Source organism: Engraulis encrasicolus, chromosome 22 (assembly GCF_034702125.1).
Source record: "Engraulis encrasicolus isolate BLACKSEA-1 chromosome 22, IST_EnEncr_1.0, whole genome shotgun sequence".
Lineage (NCBI taxonomy): Eukaryota > Metazoa > Chordata > Actinopteri > Clupeiformes > Engraulidae > Engraulis > Engraulis encrasicolus.
Genome location: NC_085878.1, coordinates 3,013,137 through 3,027,905, shown reverse-complemented (window position 1 = coordinate 3,027,905; position 14,769 = coordinate 3,013,137). Strand labels below are relative to the sequence as shown.

At 46.4% G+C, this 14,769-nt stretch overlaps 1 protein-coding gene across 3 annotated transcripts in view; it reads left to right on the top strand.

Annotated features, from left to right (window-relative positions):
- The window catches only part of homer2 (homer scaffold protein 2), a 73,217-nt gene extending 58,448 nt beyond the window's left edge, over positions 1 to 14,769 (top strand). For all 3 annotated transcript variants that reach the window (XM_063187803.1, XM_063187805.1, XM_063187804.1), the window contains exons 8-9: positions 8,914 to 8,994; positions 12,234 to 14,769. In XM_063187803.1, the coding sequence (XP_063043873.1) occupies positions 8,914 to 8,994; positions 12,234 to 12,422 (270 nt within the window). In that variant the 3' untranslated portion in view covers positions 12,423 to 14,769. The remainder of the gene's footprint in view (positions 1 to 8,913; positions 8,995 to 12,233) is intronic.

The window sequence follows — 14,769 nt, the reverse complement described above, 5'->3', positions numbered from 1 at the left end:
AGAGGAGAGGTGCGGAGAAGAGAGGAGAGCAGAGGTGCGGAGAGAAGAGGAGAGGGGAGAGGAGAGGAGAGGAGTAGAGAGGAGAGGAGAGGAGAGGAGAGGTGCGGAGAAGAGAGGAGAGGAGAGGTGCGGAGAGGAGAGGAGAGGAGAGGAGAGGAGAGGAGAGGAGAGGTGCGGAGAGGAGAGGAGAGGTGCTGAGAGGAGAGGAGAGGAGAGGAGAGGAGAGGAGAGGAGAGGAGAGGTGTGTAAAGCTAAGGGTGCATCCCAATATGTGTCCTTGCCTCCTCCACTTGTGCTTGTCTCCTCGTCCCGCCTCCTGGCCCCTCCTCCGTGGAGAAAACGATAAAGTTTCTCAGCTGTCAGCCTAGCCGCAACAACTTTTGAGGGACTGTTTTTCATTCACCATCCTAATTGCAAATGAGAAAAAGACTTTACAATTGAGCTTTTGCAAGATATTGAAATATAATGCTGTTGTCAGTGATGTCATCATGACGAGAAGCAAGTGGAGGAGGCAAGTGGAGGAGGCAAGGTCACATATTGGGATGCACCCAGAGTGTATGCCAAGAGCGACCTACGCTACCTGAGCGATGGAAGTCCTTATTTCTCTACGGAGGGACGGCGACAGGGCTCTAAATTAACTTTTTCCATCACTAGCCAAAATGGCTAGAATATTTTAATCTTACTAGCCAAACACACACTCACTAATGGGTCAAAGTGGCTAGTAAGTTGGTGTTCTCTACCAGCCAAACTGAAATTTCACCAGCATTTGGCCGGTTGGCTGGTCTTAAATTAGAGCACTGGACGGCGATTAAACTGACCAAGCCAATTTGCCGGGAGCAAAGTGACCGGAGTGATCAGGGTTGGAGCGAGTGGAGGGTAAGAGAGGGTAGAGGAGAGGAGAGGAGTGTAAGGGCGGGGTGAGCGGAGGAGAGGAGAGGAGAGGAGAGGAGAGGAGAGGAGAGGAGAGGAGAGGGTAGAGGAGAGGGTAGAGGAGTGGACAGAGAGTGTAAGGGCGGGGTGAGCTGAGGAGAGGAGTGTTGGAGAGAGTGGAGGAGTGGAGTGTAAGGAATTCGGGGGAGAGACTAAGGACTGGGTGAGCACCCCAGGTGGCCAGGTGAGGTGTCAGTGTTCCCCGTCTGCCTCAGCAGGGATCTGGGGAAGGTGTTTATTGCCTCTCCATAAGCAGACACACTACTGCTGGGTGCTGTCGCTGCCTTTTGAAGCAAGCATAAATTAGTTTTCAAACATCAGCCGACTCCTCTTTTTGCTGGACACGAAAATATCTTACAAAAATATCTTGCCATTTCAATGTTTCTTTTATGTTCCTCTTGGTCTAGAGTTTTGTTTGTTTATTTAGAGTTTTTAAGAATCGCCATGGAAACTGACTTGGAGACTGCTTGTTTCAGACAAGAAGCCGGCGTGTTTAATTGGTGCAGCAGGATCACATGGGGGGGTTTGAAATAATGACGGCCAGCTCGGCTGCTCTGGACATGCAAGGGGCCTCGCATTTCACTTCAGTCACAGAGCCATGACCAAACGACAGGTTTGCACGATGGACATACTGCAGTGTAGTCACAGAGCCATGACCAAACGACAGGTTTGCACGATGGACCTGCTGCACTGTATGATCCCAAACACTCCCCAGCAGTTCATGAACGGACAGACGGACGGACGGACAGATAGAGATGCAGACAGACAGACAGACAGACAGACAAAGATGCAGACAGACAGACAGACAGACAGACAGGCAGACAGACGGACAGATAGAGATGCAGACAGACAGACAGACAAATAGAGATGCAGACAGAAATAGAGATGCAGACAGACAGACAGACAGACAGACAAAGAAATAGAGATGCAGGCAGACAGACAGACAGATAGACAGACGGACAAATAGAGATGCAGACAGATCCAGATCCAGACAGAAACAGACCAAATTAGGCACACACACAGATACACCCCCCCACTCACACACACAGACGCACACAGACGCACACACACACACGCGCGCACACACACACACACACACACACACACACACACACACACACACACACACACACACACACACACACACACACACACACACACAAACACACACAGACGCACACAGATGCATGCGCGCTTGCACACACACACACAGGCAGTGAGACACACATGGGGATTGCGAGGGGGATTTTGAGGGTTCCCACGTCCCTGTTCTGCTGAGCTGCTGTGTGTAATTAAGAGAGGAGAGCGGCGCGGCGCGGCGCGGCACACAGGGGCCGGAGCCTGACTGACCCCCACACTCGTTAGCTGCACTCCTGCCCGCCTCTAGCCAGCCAGGCCATCTCATTAGCATCCCTCCAGGCTGGGCTGTGTTTTTGGTTCTTTTTTGCCTTTATTATGTGATAGGACAGCAAAGATATTGACAGGAAGCGAGTGGGTAGAGCGAGAAGGGGAACGGTCAGCATGTCACCTCGAGCCGGAATCAAACCTGGGTTGCCCGCGGCGCGCAACTGTCGAGTGCCCATCCGACTGAGCCACGGCTGTGCCGGCTGTGTTGTGTTTTTAACCCATTCTCTCTTTCACTCTGTCTCTTTCCTGTCTCCCTATTCTCTCCCTATTCTCTCTCTTTCTCTCTCTCTCTCTCTCTCTCTCTCTCTCTCTCTCACACACACCTTCTCTCATTCACACAGTCACACCCTTCACTTCTTTCCCACTGCTTGCGCTCTCTCTCTCTCTCTCTCTCTCTCTCTCTCTCTCTCTCTCTCTCTCTCTCTCTCTCCCTCCCTCTCTCTCTCTCCCTCTTCCCCTCTCTCTCTCTCCCTCTTCCCCTCTGCATGTGGTTCTGCTGTGAGCAGCTAAAGGGCCATTTAGAATCACTGGATCGGATGGTGGCAGCTGCTGTCTGCCTGCCTGCCACACGGCCGTGTCCCATGGCCCATGTCACCAAGCTCAGCTGCCTCTCTCTTCCCCCTTGCACCCCCCTGGCACCGCGCTGCAATGCTGTCTCCACTGCCCTGGCCTACGCATTTCCCATCCCGTTGTTGGATCACTGCACCAGCATGTTCATGTGACTGGTGACTGAGCTGGCCAATATTGTACCCAAGTGGCAAAACTTGATAACAAGACTGTTGTGTGTAGTGGACGAAAGAGGTTTTTATTGTTTTAGGTGAGCATGGTTATAGGAGAGAGACACGGAAGAGGAAGAGAGCCACGAGAGAGTTTCCCCTGCACTACACTACACTGCACTGCAGTGGCCTTTCCAATGGCTGCACTGCCCTACAGCAATGGGATGCCATTGCCTGACCTGTCTAGGAGTGCTATGCCAGCAGAGCTCAAGTCAAGTCAAGTCAAGTCAAGTCAGCCTTTATTGTCACTTTCTTCATTTGCACAAGTCACACAAGGAAAATGAAATTACGTTTTCTCTCTGTACCTACACAGGACTGACATTTTACAGACTGACATAAAGTGCAAGACAGGACGGGTAACAGTGATGGACTGGTAACAATAAGTGATAATAATAAATACAATACAGTGAGCTAGGGAGAAGGCCATGAAAGAGGCGAGCTCTTGTCACCCAGCTGTCTCTATGCTCTGGCCCGCCCTGCACTGCACTGCATTGCATTGCTATGGTTAGCGTAGCAGCCTGTCCTGTGGCAGCAGAGCTAGGGAGGGGACCAAAGAGGATTTGGGATTAACAGCATCCAGAGTAGTCTGGCCATCGCTTCAAAACATGTGCTAATACTTATGATGTTGTTATTCACAACCCAGCTGCGTCTGCTCTGCACTGAGCTGCTCTACAGTGATGTTGGTATGGTGGTCTGACTCTTGTTTGGACTACTGTATGAGAAGAGCTACGTTTACAGAGAGGGACAAAGAGAATTGCAGCAGCCGCAGTGGTCTGGGCCCGACCGTAACGGTTCCCGAGTTCAATTCCAGCTTGGGTCATCCTTCCCCATCTCTCTCTCCCCACTCACTTCCTGTCTCTCTCACACTGTCCTATCACAATAAAGGTTATCCCCCCCCAAACATAAAATAAAATAAAAAAATATATGTATAAAAAAGTGGTAATACTTATGGGGTTTGTATTCTCAAAACTCATTAATAAAGGCTTATAATTGATTAATTAAGATGTTATTAGTATTCATACTGTATCATAAGTACAACTATTTATTCACATGCACGACTCCCCTCCTTAGACATTTCAGTGTCATCTTCAAAGCCCCTTTTCAACTATCAAAGCACAGATTTCAAACGGATTCAGAAGCTAGAATCCAGTGCCCCATATTCCACATTCTATTTCCTCTCTCTAGGTCGTCCTCAGACGAGCCTTCCATCATTGCTTCCAGTCATCCCGATTCTCCATACATCTTTTCAATTCGCTGGTACTCTGGGCTCCGGCGTCCTTCTTGAGTATGTCCACATATGTTAGTGTGGGACGTCCTCTTAACCGGCACCCACACGATGGTTCCCACAGCACCAGTTTGCTGGCTGGCAGTTCTGGGTGCCTTTGGCAATGTCCTGCAAATCTCATTCTCCTTACAGCAATCTTCTCGCTCACCCTTGGTATTCCCTCAGACAGGGTTTTGTTGGTTAAATGTGGTTAAGCACTGCACGCAGCATCCTGGTGTAGCATCAACCAAGGGATTTCTCTAGGGTTGGCTTCAGGGTCCAGCATTCACTGCCAGAGAGGAGAACGCACTCTACTGTCGCATGACCTGGTCACTTGGAATATGTGGCACTGGATTCTAACTTCTGAGTTCAGATTCTACATCACTGTCAGTCATGTTGCCCTGGCTGGGTCTGGTGTGATCGCATCTCGCTGAGTCTGCAGTCAGTTGTAGCCAGTGCTGTTGTGGCTGCTGCCCTTGGCTTGAGTGGCACTTGGCCCTCTGAGCAGGCCAATACCCCCCTGCCTGCATGTGCTCCCCTAGTTGCTCTCCCTAGTTGCTCCCCCCCTTACCCCATATCCCATTAAAGCTTTATGCTGCCGTGTCACACATCACCATGAGTGCAGTGACACGCAGTTTTTAATGCACGCAGGCAGGCAGCTCCCCATCACACACACACACACACACACACGCACACACTGTTGCGTGCCCACTCAGCCGCTGACATGCTGTGTAAGCTGCAGCTTTCACCGGCGGCGGCCTCTCCGTGTCATGAGGTCATGAAAATTTGATGGCTCTTTTTATTTCTTTATTTCTTTTTTTTATTTGCTCACATTATTCACATATCCAACCCTGTGCTGCTCCCACTGCCACCTGCAGAGCACTGAGGTTGTTCATTAAATCATAAACTGGGAATTCTCTAGATTTGATCTTGGAGTGTCTTTGGATGGAGGCTGCTAGAGGGATTGAATGCCGTGTAAAAACGGATTGTGCAATGTCATTGAGATCCTTTTCCGAACGTTGTTTATTAACTATTATTATATGGTTGTGACGTCATCTGTCGAATGCTCCATTCATTTCAACGGGGCTCCCCAACGTTCGGACGTCTGTTATTTTTCGATAACGGACGGGTTGGTCTATAACAGACCGCTGTCAATGGCAACAAGACTTTTCACTGCTAAAGCGACTTTTCAACAAGACTCTAATCAGCTGCTGTGATAGACAGCACCCGTTGTCCTGGCTACCGCTGTCAATGGCAACAAGACGTTCACTGCTAAAGCCACTGGCTTGTATACAAGTCAGTGGCTAAAGCGAATGTTTCATATCACTCCGCAGGGTGTCCGGTCTTTTGTCACTCTAATCAGCTGCTGTGATAGACAACACCTGTTGTCCTGGCTAGCCTACCTAGCTGTTGCCTAGCGGTGTTCCACAACGGCACTGTTTTGTTTTGCGCAGCAACAATCTTAACATTAAATAGGTCTAAAGAAATGTCCCCGCATGTGTGAATCATTTAAGTATATCCATATAATAAGCGGGTTAACTTTCGGCGAGTCGGTCGCTTTGTGGAATAGCAGCACTTCAGAGAGAACAAGACCCCTCCGCTCCGCGTCGGGGTCTAAAGATTCTCTCTGTCGTGCTGCTATTCCACGGTAGCGACCTTCTCGCCGAACGTTAACCCTTACTTATTATATGGTTGTGACGTCATCTGTCGAATGCTCCATTCATTTCAACGGGGCTCCCCAACGTTCGGACGTCTGTTATTTTTCGATAACGGACGGGTTGGTCTATAACAGACCGCTGTCAATGGCAACAAGACTTTTCACTGCTAAAGCGACTTTTCAACAAGACTCTAATCAGCTGCTGTGATAGACAGCACCCGTTGTCCTGGCTACCGCTGTCAATGGCAACAAGACGTTCACTGCTAAAGCCACTGGCTTGTATACAAGCAGAGAGAGTTTATGGGTAATACGAGAGAGGAATCTCGCTACTTTTTCCGGGTGGTACTGTCCACTAAGTGGCGCCATCCAGACAGCGCAGAGGAGCGCCAAGGAGCGCAGAGGCTGTTGAAATGAATGGGGTCGCATGGAGCTCAACCACGATGCTGCCATTGCTTTGGGAGAGACTTGGTATCATCGTTTCATTTTATTTTTCCAAAAGGCAGGATAGATTATCCTTTCAAACAGCAGTTAGTTTGAATGTTTAAACTTGCTGGATCTTTGTAAAATACGTCTTTATTGTCAATATGACGTCACGAGTGGCTTCACACACTGCCTTTAGATTGGTCGGCGGCTGCATTGCTGTGATCACGACGACCGTAAAGCAATTTTGTTAGCAAGATGCTAGCGGAGCCTGACTCATAAATGCCAACGCTGTAGGAAATCAGAAGGACATAATTCCCAGGTTATTGTACATTTCATTGAAATCCACATTGGTTTCTCAGAACTTACAGTAATATTGTCAAGTTTCAGCAGACAGCGAGCACAATTGTCAGTTATTAGCGCCAGCCTTATGAGCTCTGCTGTCTCGACAGCGCTCCCTAGGTGAACTGCAGGCACGGGTTTGAGGGCGAGATTCAACACTGTATGTAAACCCACTGTGATAGACAAGCCAGTGGCTAAAGCGAATGTTTCATATCACTCCGCAGGGGGTCGGTCTTTTGTCACTCTAATCAGCTGCTGTGATAGACAACACCTGTTGTCCTGGCTAGCCTACCTAGCTGTTGCCTAGCGGTGTTCCACAACGGCACTGTTTTGTTTTGCGCAGCAACAATCTTAACATTAAATAGGTCTAAAGCAATGTCCCCGCATGTGTGAATCATTTAAGTATATCCATATAATAAGCGGGTTAACTTTCGGCGAGTCGGTCGCTTTGTGGAATAGCAGCACTTCAGAGAGAACAAGACCCCTCCGCTCCGCGTCGGGGTCTAAAGATTCTCTCTGTCGTGCTGCTATTCCACGGTAGCGACCTTCTCGCCGAACGTTAACCCTTACTTAAAAACTCTGCCAACCAACCAGAATTTACAGGATGCCACATTCCATATAGTTTACACTCGTATTGCAATTGTTGTCATTAAAATGTCATTCATTTGGCATGCTGCTGTTGTGGTTGTGGTGAATGTCATCGTAGCAGTCCTTGTCCTTGTAGTTCCTTTTGTGAGCCATAGCGCTGCACAGCAGGATGTCTTCAAGTCAAGTCAAGTCAGCTTTTATTGTCACTTTCTTCATATGCACAAGACATACAAGGGAAATTAAATTACATTTATCTCTCTATACCATGCCAGGACAGACATATACAAGACTGACATTTTACAGACTGACATAAAGTGCAAGACGTGACAGATAACAGTGAAGGACTGGTAGCAATAAGTGGTCAATAATAAATAGAGTACAAATAAACATTTAACATTGAACATGTAAACAGAAGATGAGATAAAAATAGAGTGTAGACATTACAATAATAGAAATAATAACAGTGACAGCAGCAATAGTGTGTGTATGTTCCTGCAGGTGGGTGCAGTCCCTGGTTGTGTGTCTGTGTGTGTGTTCTTGTGGGGTAGTGCAGGTCCAGTCCAATAGTGGAATACAAAAAGTCAAAGCTGTGCTGTACTACACTGTATCGTTCAACATGGTCCATTGTAGTCCAGTTGTCAAGTAGCAGCAGTAGTCTTGCAGAAGAAGCTGAGACGGTCCTACCATCACCATGGCTCTAACACAGGGGTGGGGAACATGTGTCTCGAGGGCCATTTGCGGCCCTTGAAGCCGTTTTATCGGCCCCCGATATAATTTTAATGTCATGCAGCTTCACATGAAAGGTGACGGAATCTTTGAAATTACATTTGCAATACAATTTACTTACATTCAGGGCACCTAGAGAAGGTGGGGTCTGTTTTAAAGGTGGCTGCCTACAATAAAGGCCTAAAGTGAAGGGGAAACTCCTGGTTTGTGTTCATAATACGGCCCTCGGAGGACCTTTACGGCTCTCGGAGGAAATTGAAGTGGCCCTTCGAATGAAAAAGGTTCCCCACCCCTGCTCTAACGGTAGGGCCCTGGGCGGCTACGCCGGTGATCCGGGTTTTATTCCAGCCTGGTGATCCTTCCCCACAGCTCACTCGCCATTCGTTTCCTGTCACTCCTTCACTTTCCTATGGTAAAAAAGTAAACTCATAAAAGACCAAAATTTTTTTTTTTTTTTAAAGGAAGCTGAGACTCTTGTGACGCTTGAAGCAACTGTACATATGTTGTCTCAGCGTGACCCTTTACTTGTGTTGTGCCCAAGACTGTCACTTGTTTTAATTTTTTAAATATTTTTGTGGCCTTTTGCCTTTATTTTGAGACAGGACAATGAAGACATGACAGGAAGCGAGTGGGGAGAGAGAGACGGGGAAGGGACGGCAAAAAAAGACCCAGGCCGGGAATCGAACCCGGGTCAGCCGCATAGCAGATGAGTGCCCTACCCTTAGCGCCGCAGTAGGGCAGAATGTCACTTATTTTATGTGTTGTCCCCATAATTTCTTTGTTGTGTGTGTGTCTTTCTGAAGGAGCTGGAGAACCTGAGAAAGCAGGCGGAGATCATCCCTCAGCTCATGGCGGAATGTGAGACCATCACTGGAAAATTACAGGTACAGCGCAATAGTAATGCAAGATACAAGATAGTAGGGCTGGGTTCAAAAGATCGAATCGTGATCCAATATCGATTCACGTTCGAAAAGGGCAATATCGATTCACAACTTTTCGGATCGATCTTTTGCAGATCATTATAGGCGCTATTTTCTCAACCACATCCTGTAGCTCTCTTCCACAGTTACCCACTTATTTCTCACATACCAAGGTATTTCATGTTTGTGTGGGCATCAAAGGCTGAGATATTTAGGTTTTTACAACCGGTCTTCTAGGCATAAATGGGTAAAGTGACAGGTCAGCAATACAAAAGATCGATATTGAATCGAATCGTGGATCGAATCGGATCGTAGCCTTCTGGATCGGAATCGAATCGATCCAGGAAATTTGGATCGATTCCCAGTCCTACAAGATAGCCTCTTTTAATCCAAGTTTTATCACAGACTCCATCGTCCAATTTGACATACAAACATAGACAATACAAATACAATTCATAAAGTGTAACGTGTAAAAATCACCTCCTATTGAAAGTGTACTTGAGCAAGTTTTTTACTACAAAAGACTAGGACATTAAAAAAAGAATTAAATGTAAATTTAGTTTATTTATCATCATGTACTGATGACTTCAAGAATTCATAAATAATGAAAAGTTTTTTTTTTCCAGTAATAATAGTAATATTGAAGATAATGATAATGATGATAATAATGATGATAATAATGTGCAGTACAAGTACATTACAACAACATAAAACCCATAACATGATCTCAAGTGTCCTGTTTCATAATCATGAAACAAGGAAAACATGTTGGAGTAAATCACTGTAGACATCCAAACGAACCACATTCCTGCCTGCAGACTTGCCTTTAATGGTGTGTCAGTGGCAGGAGTGGCTTTGTGTTCCGTTCATGTTATGGAACATTGCAAACCGGTCCCATGAGCTTTGCATTCATCGTAATGAGAGTTAATTCTCAGAGCCATTAGTTCTTGTCATCATATCTTGTGTTTGTGTACACAGGCTCCTTCAGTCCGCGTGACTGTTGAGTCATCCACTCAGGTGGTTTCCTTTGCTCTTTTGTCCTGCCAGTAACAAGGGCAGAAACTGCTAGTCACCTTGAGTCTAGTGTTTTTAGTCTCAGCACTCACTAAAAATATGTTGGCAAATGGCATGCAAATCCAATTCAATCACAAAACGAGAGGTGATGACTGGTTTAGCGACAGCAATCTCTCAGATCATAGAAGCTCTTTCATGGTGGAGACGTTAGTTGCTGTAGCCTTGGACCTCTCTTGAATACGGTCCAGGAGCTGGCGATCTGTGTGAATGCATCAGACGGGTGTGACACAGTGTTGCCAGATTGGGCTGTTTCCCGCCCAATTGGGCTGCTTAGGATGGCCGTGTGCGGGTAAAAATGGCATTTAGCAGAAAAACCCGCCCAATTTTTAACATATAAATCAATAGAATTGGGCGGGATTTTGTGCTTCTAGGCGGGATTTGAGCATTTTTTGGGCTGGAAATTATCAGACTCATCTGGCAACCCTGGTGTGACATTCTGTCATCAAGATTGTAAGAACAGCTTGAGCTCCGCCCGGTGTGCCCCTGGCCAGCCCTCGGCAGCGCCTGTTTTTCTGGCCCTCCTGAGCACCTGCTCGTCTCCTACTTGAATGATCTGTAATATAGCGCAACAGATGATCGTGTCACGATTCTGCTGGTTTCGAACATGACATCACCGTAGGTCATCAACATGCACCAAGTTCGATTTGGCTGAAAGTGAATGGGCTTGGATCATTCCCAATGGCAACGAAATTGCAATTTCATTTTCTTTCAAGCCTGTGTTTGTACTGTATGTAAGAAAGATATAACATGTCATGTAAGGTTTGCTGCGTGTACAAGCTATGTATTACAGAGAAAAAGTGTGTCATACACCCTTGTAGAGTATCAGGACTCGGCTCAACTTCCGAAACCGTAAAACAAAAATAAATGGTATGGCGTGTATAGGATTGCGACAGTGAAACCGAGCAGCACAGGCTGAGCGAGTTAGTGAGTGAATGGAAGGAAGGAAGGGAGCATTTGTCATTTCTGTAAATCTGGTTTGATTGGCGCTGCAGGCCTCCAGTGACTCCAGCCTGAGGCAGCTGCTCTGTCTCTGCATGTGTCCCTCCACACCCTTATCACAACAAGTAATCACACCCCTGCGATGGCGTCACCCTGTCAGAGCACCATGCGGTGTCGTGCTGTGCTGTGCAGTGCCGCGCCCATCTCTCCCAAGCCCAGCTGAGGGACACAGAGATGGACCACTTTAGTATAGCAAGCCTGGGGTGCATTTCTCGAAAGCATAGTTGTTAGCAGTTAGCATCTTGGGTAGTTGCCAATGGGAAATTGCATTGCCACCAACAAAGTAGCTACCGTACTTAGCAACTAGGCTTTTGAGAAATGCACCCGAGAACCACTTGAAGCTATTTAAAACAGGAACCTGTGGAGGGGGAAGGGGGTGGGGGCGTCTCGGGTTGCAGGGGGTCAGCTGTGGAGAATTCCACAGGACGAGGGACAAGTTTAGCCCTCCTAATTTTTAGTACCTCCGAAACCAGAATACATCAAGATGGCTCCGCGGCTGCGACCACATTTTGACCTAGTTCTTCTGGCGACATGCATTGTGAAGTGGTGTTAGATTTCCCTCAAGTGGAGCTCTCAAACAGCCCAACCTGATGAATGGTATTAATTATATGAATAATGACAATGCCTTATTCATAAAGCACTTGTCATGCAGAGGAAGTATTTAAATGTTTTAAAGACCTCTTACAGTGAGAGAGGGAAAAAATAACACTTTTGATGGATTTTTTTTAAAAGCAACTGTAAAAAGTAAGACCACCTAATGGTGGATAGCAGAATTGCACGTCATTCAAACTACGGAGAGACAACCCGCTCCTTCAAACTTCGTTAGAGAGGTTACAGCCCAAAGAGGCCCAAAAAAGCAACATAAAATGTGCCTTTCAGTCGGTTAGAAGTGAAACAATGCACCGAAATGATTTTTGGCAACTGTAGTCCTTTAAGCTAATCTGCAAGCCTAGGTGAAGTGCATCTCTTTGAAGCTTCATGGGTATCAGCGTGAGCCATCAAGAGTCCCAAGTTACATTATCCTCAAATAATCCAATTTGAATATAGACACATACGTACAATAGAACCAGACTGTGAATGCGTTGTTCGTTTATTTATTTACTTACTTACTTCCTGCTCCTGCTCCACAGGCTGCTGAGACGGCGAATAAGGAGCTGTCGGACAAGATGGGAGTCCTCCAGACCGACGTGGAGGACAGCCAGCAGAAGCAAGGTCATATGAAGGGCGAGCTCAAGAAGTTCATGGACGTTCTGGAGGGCAAAATCGACGAACTGCACGAGGTCCGACAGGGACTATCTAAACTGGGACTGGACAACTAAGGAGATGTGACACCCCTCATCGTGCCCAGACCACTTTGGGGACATAAAAAAAGAGAAAAGAGAAAAAAAAGGAAAATGGAGATTGGAAGCTGTCAGCATAGATCACCATGACAACTCCTCCCAAGTGGATTGCATTTTTTTGTAATGGAGAAAAATCACAATAATATAAAAGTAACAGCTATAAAACACTGGCCACGAGGGAGAAAGAGAGAAAGGGAGAGAACGAATGAGAGAAAAAAAAAGAGAACGAGTGAGATGGTTACCACCCCGAATTCTTCTGATAAGTGTGCATTGCCTCTTTTCTGTATCGTGGGGCTCTGCTCCACAATAAGGCTCCTATGCTGTATCCTCGAGTGGTACTTTAGATAACATGGAAGAGGTGGAGGGCTCTGTCAACCTGTCCTGTTTGCCTGTCCGTCTGTCTCTCCTGCTATGATATGTACGTATGTGCTTGTGTGTGTGTGTGTGCATGCGTGCGTGTGTGCGCGCGTGTGTGTGTGTGTGTTAGGAAGGGGTACAAAGGGTTTCTCTAAGGGCTACCGGTGATGTGCGCACTACTATACACTAGCTAGGTCCAGACATGTACGTAATAACCGATTAGAAATACCGTGGAGACCTCGAGTTGGCCTATGAGGGGTGAAACGCGAAATATTGTCGGTTTCACAAAAGATCTCAGGTTGTTTTTAAGGGGAGGTTTTTTTTGGCCATTCAATATGCACATACGTGAACGTGCGCTGTCACTGAAGTGCCTCAGCTGAGACTTTCCTCTCTTAAGATGGCAAGCTCTCCCGGAGGGCTTACCCAAGCCAGAGTGTCAAGGCTTAGATTAAATATAACAATACGTGTTTTGATATTGCTATGAAAGAATTTAATAAGCTTCTGGGATATCCGAGCTACCCTCGAAACCCAGGCTCTCTGGACAGAAGTACTACTAGCTTAGAGGAGGGGGGGGGGTGTTAGCTCCACAGTGGGTGAGACTGGGGCAGCAGTTGTTGAAAGCTGAGCACATCCTATGGATGTAGTGGCACGCAGACTTGACTTACATTGACTCACATGAACATGCTTCACCAAATATTAATATGGCACGTTTTAGAAGCGCAGGTGCCAAGTCAAGCCAAACGTACATGTGCATAACAGTACTACTAAGGAGGAAGGCTCTTTTTGAGAAAAGTACAATCCTTACTTGTTACCCCCAAAAAAACTATGCTAGGAAACCCATTTGTTTGAATGCTGTGTTCAAGAGATGTTTGCGTTTGATGGTGTGGATTTTTGTCTGTTTTGCAAGTGTGCGTGCGTGTGTAAGTGTGTGCGTGCGTGCGGGCGTGTGTAGGTGTCTGTCTGTCTTTCATTTTGTAGTTTGTGTCATGGATGTGCTTCCCAAACTGCTGTTCCTGTCCCTCTTTATACTGGTGAGCTTGGGTTGAAGGGATGTGCTGCTACTGCTGCTAGACTTTGGGGATTACGTGGAAAGTGTACTTCTTCAACCCGGGGGTGATGTTCTGGACTTCAATGGAGTCCAGAGCAGTAAACTCATTTTCCAAAACTGTTGTGCTGGTGGTGCCTATAGATTCAGTTTGACACTTTCTAGCAGTGAACTAGCACATGAAAAACAAAGACCTTATGTTTCTTGATGCTTTGGTAATATATTAAGTTTTGTTTGTTTTTGTTTTGGGCTGTTTTTTGTTTGTTTGTTTGTTTGTTGTTTTTGGGTGCTGACTTTATATGGAATGATGTTTTCAAAGAACGGTGATGTCATGTTCTCTATGTATTTCCAAACTTAAAAAAAAACAACAATGTGAAATGTTTTGCCTTTTCTCACAATAGCTACATTCTCAATTTGTAAGCTGTGATTGTCGGAGAAGGAAAGTTGGAACACAGTCCAAGTGGTGACCTAAGTGGTGGTTTTGTAGGAGGATGTGGGGGAAATGTTGAAAATGCTGTAAGATGTTAACAGTTTGTTAAGTCACTGTATGCGGGGACGTCATCTCACATTTGCGGGATTTCTTCTTAGAGTGGACTCTCCCGTGCCAGACACGGGCCAGAGCTGGCCCTCACGTGGCCCACAGTCTCCTGCTGTCTAGTGAGTCCACACGCTCTATGGGGTGCAAGTGCAACACCAAGTTAAATCCACACACTGAATATATATCCTCCATTGTGATGTGGGGGGAATCCTTTGCTAAATATATAATATATTACTGAGAACACTTGACCTTGACCTTTGCCCTTTTCCCCTTCCTCTTCCTCCTCTTAAGAAAAAAATGACTCCTTTTCACTTTTTGTGATTTTTTTCTGAACGAAGTTGTAACATATAGAGTTGATAACTGTTCAAATATAGTTTAATTACAAA